This window comes from Myotis yumanensis, unplaced genomic scaffold (genome assembly GCF_028538775.1).
Source record: "Myotis yumanensis isolate MYYU_CA2020_CCGP unplaced genomic scaffold, mMyoYum1.0.hap1 SCAF_7, whole genome shotgun sequence".
Lineage (NCBI taxonomy): Eukaryota > Metazoa > Chordata > Mammalia > Chiroptera > Vespertilionidae > Myotis > Myotis yumanensis.
Genome location: NW_027223758.1, coordinates 62,078,556 through 62,092,218, shown reverse-complemented (window position 1 = coordinate 62,092,218; position 13,663 = coordinate 62,078,556). Strand labels below are relative to the sequence as shown.

At 36.2% G+C, this 13,663-nt stretch overlaps 1 protein-coding gene across 3 annotated transcripts in view; it reads right to left on the bottom strand.

The window, feature by feature from the left end:
- Positions 1-13,663, bottom strand: part of RALBP1 (ralA binding protein 1) — a 38,278-nt gene that overhangs the window by 14,459 nt on the left and 10,156 nt on the right. For 2 of the 3 annotated variants that reach the window (XM_070420659.1, XM_070420661.1), the window contains exons 2-6: positions 10,636-10,931; positions 8,198-8,656; positions 5,062-5,411; positions 3,505-3,666; positions 1,715-1,846 (exon numbers count right to left, since the gene is read on the bottom strand). In XM_070420659.1, the coding sequence (XP_070276760.1) occupies positions 1,715-1,846; positions 3,505-3,666; positions 5,062-5,411; positions 8,198-8,656; positions 10,636-10,879 (1,347 nt within the window). In that variant the 5' untranslated portion in view covers positions 10,880-10,931. Of the gene's footprint in view, positions 1-1,714; positions 1,847-3,504; positions 3,667-5,061; positions 5,412-8,197; positions 8,657-10,635; positions 10,932-11,050; positions 11,141-13,663 lie in introns of those variants that run through there. The other variant, XM_070420660.1, reaches the window with a different exon arrangement.

Sequence of the window (13,663 nt, the reverse complement as noted above, 5' to 3'; positions counted from 1 at the left end):
CAGGGGGCAGCTCCTGTGTTGAGCGTCTGCCCCAGGTGGTCAGTGTATGTTATAGCGACCGGCCATTCCCAGATAGGTCTGTTAGGGTCAATTTGCATATTACCCTTTTATTATATAGGATTATTTACTTTTATCTTTAAGTCATTTATTCCTTAAAGTTGAAAAACACTTGATAGAATCTTTGAGTATTTTGGGTATTAATGAGCAGGCATGGTAAGTTAACATAAAGAAAAACTGATAATGGTAATCCATTCCTTTCTATTATTGACTCTGGTTTATATCATGATTCCTTTATCCAAGAAATATGTAGAAGCAAGAGAAATAAAAGCCAAACCTACATTAGTTCTATTCTAAGTCAGAGGCCCTTCATTTAAAGACATGGACAATGCTACCTGGTTAACAACTGCAACCATGAGGATTGGCTGGTCATCTAAAACCCGATTCCAGGTTGAATCATGAGGGGAATAACAACAATGAAAATAGGCATAGGAAGCAAAATAAAAATAAGATAATCTGGTAAACAGGAGAAAAGAAGGAAGAGAAATACACAGAGCTACAGGGCTTCGGCTAGTCCTGGAGTTCGTGTGTAAAAATATTCATGAATGTTTCTCTTTTTCAATCACAGTTTACTTTCAATACTATTTCATATTAGTTCCAGGTGTACAGCATAGTCGTTACACGATTATATAATTTACAAAGTGATCCCCCGATAATTCAAGTACCCACTTGGCAGCATACATAGTCATTACAATATTACTGATTATATTCCCTATACTATACTTTATATGATTCTTGACTCCTATGTAACTGCCAATTTGTACTTCTTAATTCCTTCACCTTTTTCACCCAGTCCCCCAACCTCCTCCCTTCTGGCAACCATCAGTCTGTTCTCTACTTCTATGAGTCTGTTTCTGTTTTGTTTGTTCATTTATTTTGTTCTTTAGATTCCACATGTAAGTGAAATTATTGAGTGTTTCTTTTCTGACAAAGCTATCCTCTACATAAATGTAAATCTCTAGCCTCAAAGCAATAAAAGTCCTTGGGTTGTCTTTTATCTTTTGGCACAACCACAATGGCAACCCACCAGCAATCATGCTCTCCCAGTCTGATAAATGCTAATGTTCCGTGGCAGTGTTATTTGGATCCTGCCATTGAATTGGCATGTGGGTTGTAAGATGGTCCAGAAATTTCGACTCAGCCTTGGTGTGGCTGGGAAACTCAGTCCCAGAGCCAAGCAACATACACTAAACTACAGGGGAGATCCAAAGTCTGACTCACGTACCCACACTTATCAGGAGTCACATGCCACTCTTCCTATTCCTAGGTAAAGAAAATACCTCCTGATCTTTAGTACCTCCATGTGTTTCCAAATATCTGACTCAAACTCCCCAGTGAAAAGTATCACTCTCCAACTGCTTCTCATGCTTAGGAAGCTCCTTTTACAGGTACAACCAACCAGGAAATGAAAAAAATATTTTTTAGTAAAATAATTTGTTCAAATGAAACATTTCTCTGATGCCAAGCTGAAGAATTAATCATTTAAAACTGGGAACTTCTAAACAAATAAATTTCCCATCAGGACCTTCACTTCAAGAAATGTGTATATAATGTATTTTTAAAAGAAATAACTTAAAAGAGTATATGAAAGATCCTAGCACATTCTTTTTATATTTTATTATAAACATAATGTACCAAAAATAATAAATGTACTCACTTGTCTTTTAGCTTCTCTGAGTTTTCTTTTGAGGGCTGTCAAAATTCTTTGTACTTCCCATAATCTTTCTTCTTTAGATAAATCCTTTATCCCACCCTGCAGATCTCGATGTAAACAATTCAAAAGAAACTCCTAGGAAACAATAAATCACACACTTCTGATCATTCACATCCTATCACCTTAAAATAAAACCATGCAATTTCTAAAGATGTAGAATCAACTGTTTTTTCTTTTCTCTCTTTTTAAAATTCTCACCTGAGGGGATGTTTACTGATTTGAGAGAGAGGAAGGGAGAACGAAACATCAATGTAAGAGAGAAACATTGATCGGTTGCCTCCTGTAGGTGCCCTGACAGCGGGGAGGTCCAACCCACAACCTAGCTGTGTGCCCTGACTGGGGATTGAACCTGCAACCTTTTTGGTGTACAGGACGATGCTACCGGGCCAGGGCTCCACTATTTTTTAATCATTAAAAGAATGAAGTAGCAGCACAAATTATTTTTTAAGGATATGACTAAAAAATCATTCTTCTTTGTTTTGCCAAGGCATTGGGTTCTCATTATTTACATTAGCTCGATAGTAGTTTATTTACATTCCTTCCCCCAACACATCATCAACTACTAAAAAATGAGGGAGCTCAGAGCCGATGGAACGAAGGAAGCAAGGATTTGATCATGTGTATGCAAATAAAAGATGTAATAATAATAAAATGTAAGTTTCTTATTTAGTCCTGAGTTTCTTAGCTTGCCAAGCAAACACACATAACCAAATGGAGCTGTTTTCTTCTATCAAAGTAGCAAGTGGGAAAGCACAGGATATGGGGTCAAGTCCTGGTTTATAGCTTAGTAACCATGTGAGACAGAGTAAATTATTTATAACTAGAGGCCCGGTGCACCAAATTCGTGTACAGGGTGTGGGGAGAGGTCCATCAGCCCGGCCTGCCCCCTCTCCAATCTGGGACCCCTCAGGGGATGCCCGACTGCCCGTTTAGGCTAACTGCCTCTGCCTGCCGGCCTGATCGCCCCTACCTTGCCCCCTGCCAGCTTGATTGCTCCTACCTTGCCCCCCTGCCGGCCTGATCACCCCTAACCGCCTCTGCCTCAGCCCTCACCCTAAGCTGCAGTCTGGCCTCCCTCTGCGGGAGATGACCTGGAGGATCAGGGGAAGGCACTGCCCCCGATACCCCACTGCTGCTGCCACTGCCAACCTGAGCCTGGGCCCTTCACAGCTGCGCCTCAGCCCTCACAGCCGCTGCGGCTTTGTCCAGAAGGATGTTTGGAAGGTTATCCAGAAGACATCTGCCCTAATTAGCATATTACCCTTTTATTAGTATAGATGTCAGTATTCTTATATTTAATATATGGTCAATAGCAGCAATCTTATCTCGATAAGCTAACATTTTTAGACTGCTTAAGACATTCCCAGAACCATGCTGAGCATCTTTAATGCATTATTTTATTTATTGTAATCTTCACATCAAATTATGAGAGGCCCCATTTTAAAATGAGATAACTGAAGCTTAAAAAGGTTAAGCGATTTGCCTAAAATCCATCAGTTAATTAGAAGCAGAGCAAGAATTTAAAGCCAGGTTTTTATTTCAAAACCTGTGCTCTCTCCATGATATTGACTTATCTTCATAACATGTGCCTAACATAGCTCCAGACATACTTTAAAAAGTACTCTACGAACAACAGTTCATCTTCTTCATCACTATCATCATCATCAGTCTCCAAAACTGTCAGAGCAAAGGTAGGCTCTTTCAGGGCTAACACACAGGCTGGGCTCACACACCTGTCTTCTGATCTCCTCCTTGATGCTCTCCTGGGTCTCTGGCAGTGTGGGCATAGTGGCCATGTTAGACCAGCGAAGAGGTTTTGTCACTTGCTTTAGTATCACATTTCCAAAGAGCTCTTGCACATGTGTGAAAAACACATACAGGACACGGTTGCTAATCTAAGGGAAAAAAGGAAAGAAAAGGATTTGTAAGAAGACTATTAACATTGTCTTGTTTCATTTAATTTGTATTTATTGCACGTGCATCCTTTAATCCTGGACATGACAATGAAAATTCTCCTCGATAGTGACTAGACATGCTTTGCTAATAAGCGGACAATTTAAAGAAGAGAATGGAAAAAATATTACTTAAGTCTGTACTTAATCACCATAAGGAACTGGAAAGAAAAGGATACGGAAGCTGATAACCAATTTATTTCTTCTTAGCACTATAAATCTTACCTTCTTTCTTATAAGTTATTTTGAGACCTTTTAACACAAACATCTGGATCTACTGAAGAATATGAAGAAAGTAAGAGCACTTGCAGTTGTAAAGCTGGACTGAGAGTTTGAGACCTCCAGAAACAATATCATCTGGGCACATTTGCATGGCCAGTTTTTAAATATGATGTTTCATATGCTAGATCAGGACATGAGGTTGGCTGAAAAGCTAGTAAGAAATTACTTTCTACCTAAAACTTACTCCTACAGCACACTTGAATCTTCTATGATACTATCATCCTTATTATAGTAATATTAAATAACAATGTAATATTTACCAAATTCTGAAATTCTAAGAATGATAACATTGAAATTTGAGAAACATTTTGCTTCCAAAGTATAATCAATGAGCAATAAAAGAATCTTTAGTAAAAGAAAATACACTCTTATACAGTGTACTTAGACAATGACTAATAATAATACAGTATATTGGCCCAAAAGGCTTAAAATAAAAAATATAAACATTATCTGATTTTTTTGTCATTTGTATTTGACCTGAGTAAAATATCAATAACTCTAATTAAAGGAAAACACATCCTCTATGCCAGCACCAAGTGAGCAGCAATAAAAGAAGGCCAAATATTTTTGTTATAAACAGATACCAATTAACACATCTTCTCAGATTAAGATTGTATGAAATGCTTCCCTAGGACCTATCTTTAGGAATGGAATCCTCAGCTTAAATCCCTAACTAAGCAAATGCTAGATCCTTTTGTGCATGAGTCTGATATGTGTGTGTGATATAATTAAGCAATAATGCTATTTGCAGAAATAGTTGAAATTCTATGGATGAACTCTGTAACTGCAAGTAGCATGGGTTCCTCTTCTTCTAATGAGAGACCACTATTATCAGGAACTGGTTTATAAACCCACACCAAAGACTACAATATTAATATTACATAGCTACAAGCAAATGGGAAAATACATTCATCATCCTCTGTGTTGACATTGTCCACATTGTGAAAGAAAAAAATAATAATATTCAGGCTAAACCATTATCTACTTTTGCTGGTTAATTGCTTGTACGCAACTCAGCAATGAAAATGTTCCCCTCCACCCCCATGGCACATGTACCTGAACAGTTGGGCTGAGCACTATAGAAATGTTCTGTATATTCATTTTCGTTTCCAGTTCTTTCGCAATAACATGGTCCATGTGCACGATCAGCCAGGAAATCAGAAGAAAGTTACATTCTGGCAGTTCTTTCAGTAAGCGTTGGAATTCCTGCACTTTCTCACTCTCTGTGCTCCTCCCACAAGCCTCTTCAAAGCGAGGCATAAGCTCTTTGGTAAGCAGATTTTCCGGAAGGTCTCGCAAATACTGCTTCAGCAAACTGGCTACAGTGTTAGGCTCATACTCTTCCAGATTTGGAGACTCCTCTCTGTCATAGGCTGCTTTCAGCTCATCCACCTTTGATTTAATTCCTTAAAACATTCAAATTCAGAGAAAAAGAATATCGAGAAGAAGAAAAATCAAACAGCTTTATTTACCCTTGTGCCCACCCCTTGGGGCGACATATGAGAAAAGCCAATCTGACAATGACAAATCTCTAATTATGAAGTATTTATCTATACAAGGTTCACACAATTCCTCTGTAAACAAGATAATAGGAAAGACTATAATTGGAGGGTGAATTCTACCAAAAGTTAAATGATAACAGAAACTCAATATTCAGAAAAAGAGTCATAGCAATCACGGACATTTTAAACAAATATGCCAATCAACTCAGGAAAATATTATTTTGAAAGTTAAAGATAGGTAGGTAAAAATTCAGGCAAAAACTAAACTACAATCTAAGCATAAAGTCTTGCTCTACATGGGCAGCCAATTGCTTTTTATAACTAGTCACAAGACTGACAACATAAAATGACAACTCGGTATATATAGAAGCATGTTCCAATTTTTATAAGTAAAATGCAAACAGTGAGTTCACTATCAAAACAAACTCTTTGAAAATTATTCTCCATTAAATAATCCCCACCTAATTTTTATTTTTAAGTTTTAATTCTTTACATATTTTCTTAATCTGGAACAGAGCTGGAACAACAAAAGGTAAAATTTGGGTTTTGCTTTTCTTACTAGACTGAAAGAAACACTGACACACAAAACGAATGTTTTTTAAACATTACGTAAGTTTTTTAAGTCTTAAATCCAATCTGTATTTAAGTAACGTAACAGTGACTGCTCATAAGAGTACAAAGTAGCTTTCTGTTGTTTTTTAATACTTAAGACTTTAGGCTAATTATTTGAAACAAGAACAACTTAAGGCTGAGCAACTGTAATGGCAAATGTGAATACTAAAGTGTCATCTAGTCTAAACAGCATTTTTAACTTATAGCACTGACATCTGGGATTTGGCATTCCTTATTTTATGTGAAAACCTTTTAATGGCATGATAATCAATGTGTACCTTATCTAGAACTGACAAAATAAAATCAGTCACTCCAAAGATGAAAGTATTATGAATCTCATTTTTGTATAACCTTTATTTTGAGGCAGAAAAGTTAGAAAATAATCCCTATTTTCTTAAATATTTTCCTTTTAAAAATTGGACAATTCAAATAAAGTATTCCAGGTAGAGAAAGAGCACATACAAAATATTAATGTATTTTAAATTTTAAAACTGGAACTTATATATGAATAAGTGAGAATCAAAAATCTCCAGCAGAAAACAATATTATTAGCATTAAAATAAAAAACAAAAAGTCACAGCCTTAAACTGTAGTACAGTGTGCTGAATGCAGCATACTACAGGAGCTTAAAAAGGTAAATAACAAATTGATCAGAGCAGGAGCTCAACCTCCAGGAGTCCACGGGGATAGCTCAATTTGAATGCTTTAATATACAAATGAAGGGTTCTGCAACTTTGTCTCCCCAAAAGAACACAGACATCAAAAATAAATAAAGATAAAAGACAAAATAATTTGCCGAAACCGGTTTGGCTCAGTGGATAGAGCGTCGGCCTGCGGACTGAAAGGTCCCAGGTTCAATTCCGGTCAAGGGCATGTACCTGGGTTGCGGGCACATCTCCAGTAGGAGATGTGCAGTAGGCAGCTGGTCGATGTTTCTCTCTCATCGATGTTTCTAACTCTCTATCTCTCTCCCTTCCTCTCTGTAAAAAAAAAAAAAAAAAAAAAAAGACAAAATAATTTTTTGAACAAAGCTATAGAAACTCTTCAGAGAAACTTTCACCAAAACCAAAGTTTTTTCATGCCTACCAAAACCATGTGAGAGAAGCAGCTTGTTTTAATACTGTTTAATTCTTTAAAAATCAATTCATCATAAATTATTCTTAAAAGTCAAGATTTTAAACTTATTTAAATGCTTATTTTTATGTTGCTAATGAGTTATAAATAAGTCGTATTCAATTTTTAATGTTTTTTTTTTCTATAAAGTAGTACTCTTAAATGGTATGTTATCTATGAGATCATGTAAAGGGTTTCCCCAATTTAAAAAAATGCCTGCGCTTTTTCAATAAAACTTAAATATCAAATCTACCTTGTAGAAATGTGTATGAACCAATTAAATGGGAAAACTAAGTCTAATTTCTTTATATATTCTAATGTGTATTACTAACTCAATCCAGGCTGCTGCAAGCTATCATCAACTCATGTGTGCAAATCCTCCTAATGAAAAGGAGAATCATAATCAAACTGCCAAAATATACAACACACACACACACACACACACACACACACACACACACTGTGAGGGATTTCTTCTCAAATGGAAGAATCAAGGAAATGAATGTCTTTAGGACTCATGTCACAATTTTCCTCACAAGTTAATATTTGTCTTTCCTTTGAAAAAATGGATGCAATACACAGATGACATATCATAGAATTGTACACTTGAAACCTATATGCTTTTATTAACCAATGTTACCCCAATAAATTTAATTTTTTAAAAAGATACAAACAGCCATAACCGGTTTGGCTCAGTGGATAGAGTGTCGGCCTGTGGACTGAAAGGTCCCAGGTTCGATTCCGGTCAAGGGCATGTATCTTGGTTGTGGTCACATCCCCAGTGGGGGGTGTGCAGGAGGCAGCTGATTGATGTTTCTCTCTCTCATGGATGTTTCTAACTCTCTGTCCCTCTCCCTTCCTCTCTGTAAAAAATCAATAAAATATATATATTTTTAAAAAGATACAAACAAAAAAAAAATGAAAATGAAGCTAATTTTTAAAAACCACCAATGTGTCCCCAATACCTGAAACTCTGTAGATGCCTTCACACTTCATGCCATACTTCTCTACATAATCTACACATTCACGGAAAACTGCCGGTAGTCGAATGCCATCATACATCATGGTCCTCTCTGCTGCATCAGCCAAAGGAATTCCAAAAATGGGTTTAAGATTTGGAACATCAATCTGAGGCACCTCTGGCTCCTGAATTGGCTTCTTCTTTTTCTTCTTTTCCTTCCATTGTTTAACAACATCAGCTGCTGTCAAGTCTTTCGACTTCTTCTCCTTATGTTTTTCTTCTTTGTGCTTTTCTTCTTTATGTTTTTCCTCTTTGGGTTTCTCTTTTATTTTAAAATCCTTCTCTTTCTTTTTAGAAAAGCTGGGCTTCTTGAAAACATGGATTCCCTTGGATCTCTTCATTTTGGAAGGACTTTCAGCTTCATCTCCGGAGCTATCCTCCTGAAAGGCAGCATAGCCTTCAGCTGCCAAAGAAATGCAGGGAGTATAACTTATATGTTTGTTTAATGTCAAACTGTTCATGTGCTTTTTAAATACAGGACAAAAAAATTCCACCTGGCACTAGCTACCTACCTTTTCACATCATGGCCAATCCCTCCTGGGTACTCACTCCTAGCAAAAATTGGGTTTCCTCTCAGCTAAAATGAGATGTTGCAATGACATCTCCTGACCACAAGAGGGCAACACGGAGAGAGCTAGTTATTCTTGAATAGTAGGTGGTGAAAAATGGTTTTATTGTATGTGTTTAAGTGGAATTTTAGTATTACAAATACACAAGAAAGTCCTACACGGAAGGCTAAGCAAAAGAATCCTATAAAATAGAGCATTCTTTTGTCATCTGAATTTACTTTATTTAGCTTAGATTTATCATATTTGGTCCCTGTATTGAGTCAAGTTCAAACCATGACAGGAACTGTACTGCTATTTAGATGCTCCAGTCAGCCCTCTATCAAACTTTGCTCTCCTGTCACTGTTTAGTTCCTTCTGAAGGCTGCATCAGAGACTGAAGTTTCATTTGGTTGGAGGACAAAATCAGGAAACTCCCTAATCTCCAGACGGTGGCCGAATCCATCAGCCCACTTCCCTGCATCAGAAGCCCTAGTTCACACACACTGACAATTGCTTTATATCATATCAGTTATCCTAGTTTTGTTTTGTTTTTTAATACCTATAACTCTCCTATTCTTTTTTTTTAGATACCTACTTTACTAGCTATTTTATTTAAAAGATTCAAGTTTTTCATAAATACCCTTCTAATTAAAATATCACAAACCCCACACCAACCAGAATGACAGAAATCTTAAGGTCACACTACTATGATGCACAGCAACTTGAGTTCTCGGACACTGATGGTGGGAATGTAAACTGATACACCACTGTGGAAAACTGTTTTACAGGATCTACCTGTAATAAGCATGCCTGTGAGTGAGCAATCCCATTCCCAGGCATGTACACCACAGAAATACACAACCATGTACAGTGATGTTTATAGAAGCACAATTAGTGACAGTCACACACTGAAAATAATCCAAATGACCAGTAACAGAATGGATAAATTCTAGTATTTCTAGTATATAACACAATGGAACAAAATTCATCAATAAAAATGAACAAATTACTGCCACATGAAATAACACAGGTGAATCTAACCAACATAACATTGGGCAACAGAAACTAGACACAAAAGGAAATCTGCTTCCATTTACATAAGTACAAAACCAGGCAGCACCAAGCTACGCAGAAAGAAGAGTACCTTCGGGAGGGTGGGAGAGCCCCTGTGCAAGGGCAGTAAAGGGAATTTCTAGGGTGCTCATAATGTTCCATTTCAGATCCTTGTGGTCGCTACACAGGAGTATCGGTTCTGTGATAACTCATCAAGTTGTACACAATCTATGCCTTCTATCTGAATGTTATGCCTCAAAAATAAATTAACTGAAAAATACTGTGAAACTCAAAATAAAGCAATACTTAAAAAACTCACGTGATTTGCTTTTAATGTACTAAAGATATATGCTTAAACAATTCATCCTTTCTACCAAATAGTGACTATAAACAACTGCATCATGGCATTTACTTAAAACAAATTAATAACTTTGTCATAATTCCAATAATGTGTACCCTCACTGCCTACACAACTTAGCCAAAAAGTAAAATTCTATAAGGGCAAAATTCCAATATGTACTTTTTATACATTAATTAAAATGACCACTTTAAGATACTTCCACGAGAAAACTTGACCATTCCTGGAAATTCAGCATTCTTTTGTGTGTGAGAAAGACCCTAAAATATAACTCTAATATACAAAAATTGAGACCTTGAAAAATAAAGAACAATAAATGTCAAACAGAAGTTTTTGGATATATTTCCAGAAGACACCAGGTACATATGACTGGAGTAGACATTTATCTAAAATATATCAAAAACAGAGAAAAATGGCACTTACTCCTTTTTTCTTTTTTCTTAAATTTTCCTTTTTTCTTCCCATAGTCTTTTTCATCATCAGACACTATATCAGGAGGCTCATGGAGGCTGTCATGGGGAGGCGAGGGCTCACCAGTGCGGTACAATCCAGGAAATTTAGTAGGGCTGATTTCCTCAGAGCTGGGGGTTCTGGTAAGACCACTGCCATGCTCCACCCTGCGATGTTCACTGGGGCTGCTGGTGGGGGGCAGGAAGCACTCGGTCATTCTGCCTCCCTGATACAGTGCAGAGGGCTTCTCTGTTACCTATCCATTACACCTGCACAGAGGGAAAAAGATCATCAGAGTCATCAAATGCCAATCAAAACACAAAGCACCACACACACACAACAGGGCAATTAATCTTGCATTTATAAGTCAAAAGTATTTTTTCATTACCCTCCTTTAAAAAGATGCTTTCATTTTATCATCTCAAGTTACATTCCACACATCATACATTTCAGTTCTCAGAGTTAGAAGCCCTGGGATCTTCAAGCATTAGAAAAATAAACCAAATGAAAATCAGAGTTAGAGTACTCGAAGTAGAATACAGATTACTATCCATCTTAAATTATTACTGTTTTCCTTTAAGCTATGACCAAACAACTATAAATAATAAATTAAAAAGACTATATACCTACACATGAATAGTTCAGTACCAAAATTTACAATACAGTTAAAATTATATATTTAATGATTGACACAATTATAGATCAGTAACTGTAGTTCTATGTTGCAAATAGTCCATGTGTTGATAATAACTATTCATTTTGCACTGCAATTACCTCATTTGCTCAATCGTAAAATACAAATAGTTTCACAAGAATGGACATTACAAAGGATAAACATTAATAAGAAGTCAAGGTTTGTTTGCATTTTTTCTTCTTTAGATGGAGGGTACATCATAGTCAAGTACTGTGTTCCTAAGTTACTTGCATTAGTTCTCATGATATTCAATTGAAATACTATTGGAATCACTTGTTTCTCTTTGCACTCACTTTTAAGGTTAATTTGCAATTTTAAAAATCCATAAGCCATAAATAACAAGACTGATAAACCTCTGATCATAAAGTAAAAAAACAAGCAAATATGGGAAAAAATTCCAAATCAATTAAAATATAAACAAATCAAGAGACCTATACAAAGAATATGAACAAGCAGCTCATAGAAGAATGACTAATATCTATACAAAAACAATGTTTAGCTACAATTATAATTCTTAAAACAAATTAAGCCCAGCTGGCATGGGTTTGATTCCCAATCAGGGCACATGCCCGGGTTTTGGGCTTGCTCCCCAGTAGAGAGGCGTGCAGGAGGGAGCCGATCTATGATTCTCTCTCATCACTGATGTTTCTATCTCTCTCTCCCTCTCCCTTCCTCTCTGAAAGCAATACAAAATAAAGGGGGGGGGGGGGGGAGACAATAATTACATTAAATGCAATGGACTAAGCATTCTAATTAAGAGTCAGAGATAATCATACTGAAAGAAATAAACAAGAGTCAACTATATGTTGTTTACACGAGATGTGCTTTAAAAATACTACTATACAGAATGGTTAAAAGCAAATAAAGGGAGTTCCAGTTTGGCTCAGTGGATAGAGCATCGGCCTGCAGACTGAAAGGTCCCAATTCGATTCCAGTCAAGGCACATGCCCCAGGGTTATGGGCTCCATCCCCAGTGGGGGGCATGCAGGAGGCAGCCGATCAATGATTCTCTCTCATCATTGATGTTTCTATCTCCCTTCCTCTCTGAAATCAATAAAAATATATATATTTTTTAAAAGGCAAATGAAGGTATACCATGCAAACACATATCATAAAAAGGTAACTAGAAGTATTGTCTGAAATAAAAAAGGATATTCCCACAACCATAACAGACATAATTCTACATATGTACATGCGTAATAACAGATTCAACTATATGAAGCAAATTTTGACAGAAATAAAGGGACAAATCCCCAATTATCATTATTACAGAACTCCTCTCTCAGTAAACAATAGAACAAGCAGACAAATATAGGCAAGAGTACAAAGCTAGGACACTAAAAGCACAAACCATAGAACATATTGATAAAATGGTTTTCATCACAATTTAAAGCCTCCACTCTTTGAAAGAAAATGAAATTAGGAAAATCAAATGGCAAGTCACATACTTGATTAAAATACCTGTAATACATATAGCTGACAACTCATTTCTTCAGGGAAAAAATGTATATGTGTACATATCATTGATTTGTAAGATACATATATCTGTACTATATATGTAAGATATATGTATCTTATAAATCAGTTAAGACAACTCAGAATGCAATGAGCAAAAAATATGACTGGACACTTCACCCAATAAAACATATAGTCAAAAAAAACACATAAAAACAATCCTCAATATCATTACTCATTAGAAGAATGCAAATTAAAAGAACAAAATACCTATACACCTACTAGAATTACTAAAACAAAAAGCACTGACAATGCCAAGTGTTGGTATGAATGTGAAGCAACTGTTGATGGGAGTGTAAAATTGCAAAAGCAATTCAGAAAGCTGCTTAAGTTTCTTATAAAATTAATATACACTATTCACCTAAAAATTCCACTCCCAGATGTTTACTCAAGAGAAATGAAAATCTAAGACAACCAAAGACTTGTCAGGGAAAGTTCAACGTACCTTTATTTACAATAGACAAAAACTTAAAATAGTCCAAATATATGTCAACAAAGTAAATAGTTAACATAAATTATGATATATCCTTAAAATGGAATATTACTCAGCAATAAAGTGGAACAAATTACTATTAGACACAACATAGATGAGTCTCAAAAGCAATAATGAGGAAAGACTCCAGACACAAAAGAATTCACACTGTATGAGTTCATGTATATGGAATTCCAGAACAAGCAAAACTAATCTATAGAAAGCCAATCAGTGGTACTGTTGGGCCAGATGTGGTCAGCTAGTAAAGTGAATGCAAAGGAACATGACAGAGTCTTTGGCACGATACTGGTAAAATGTTC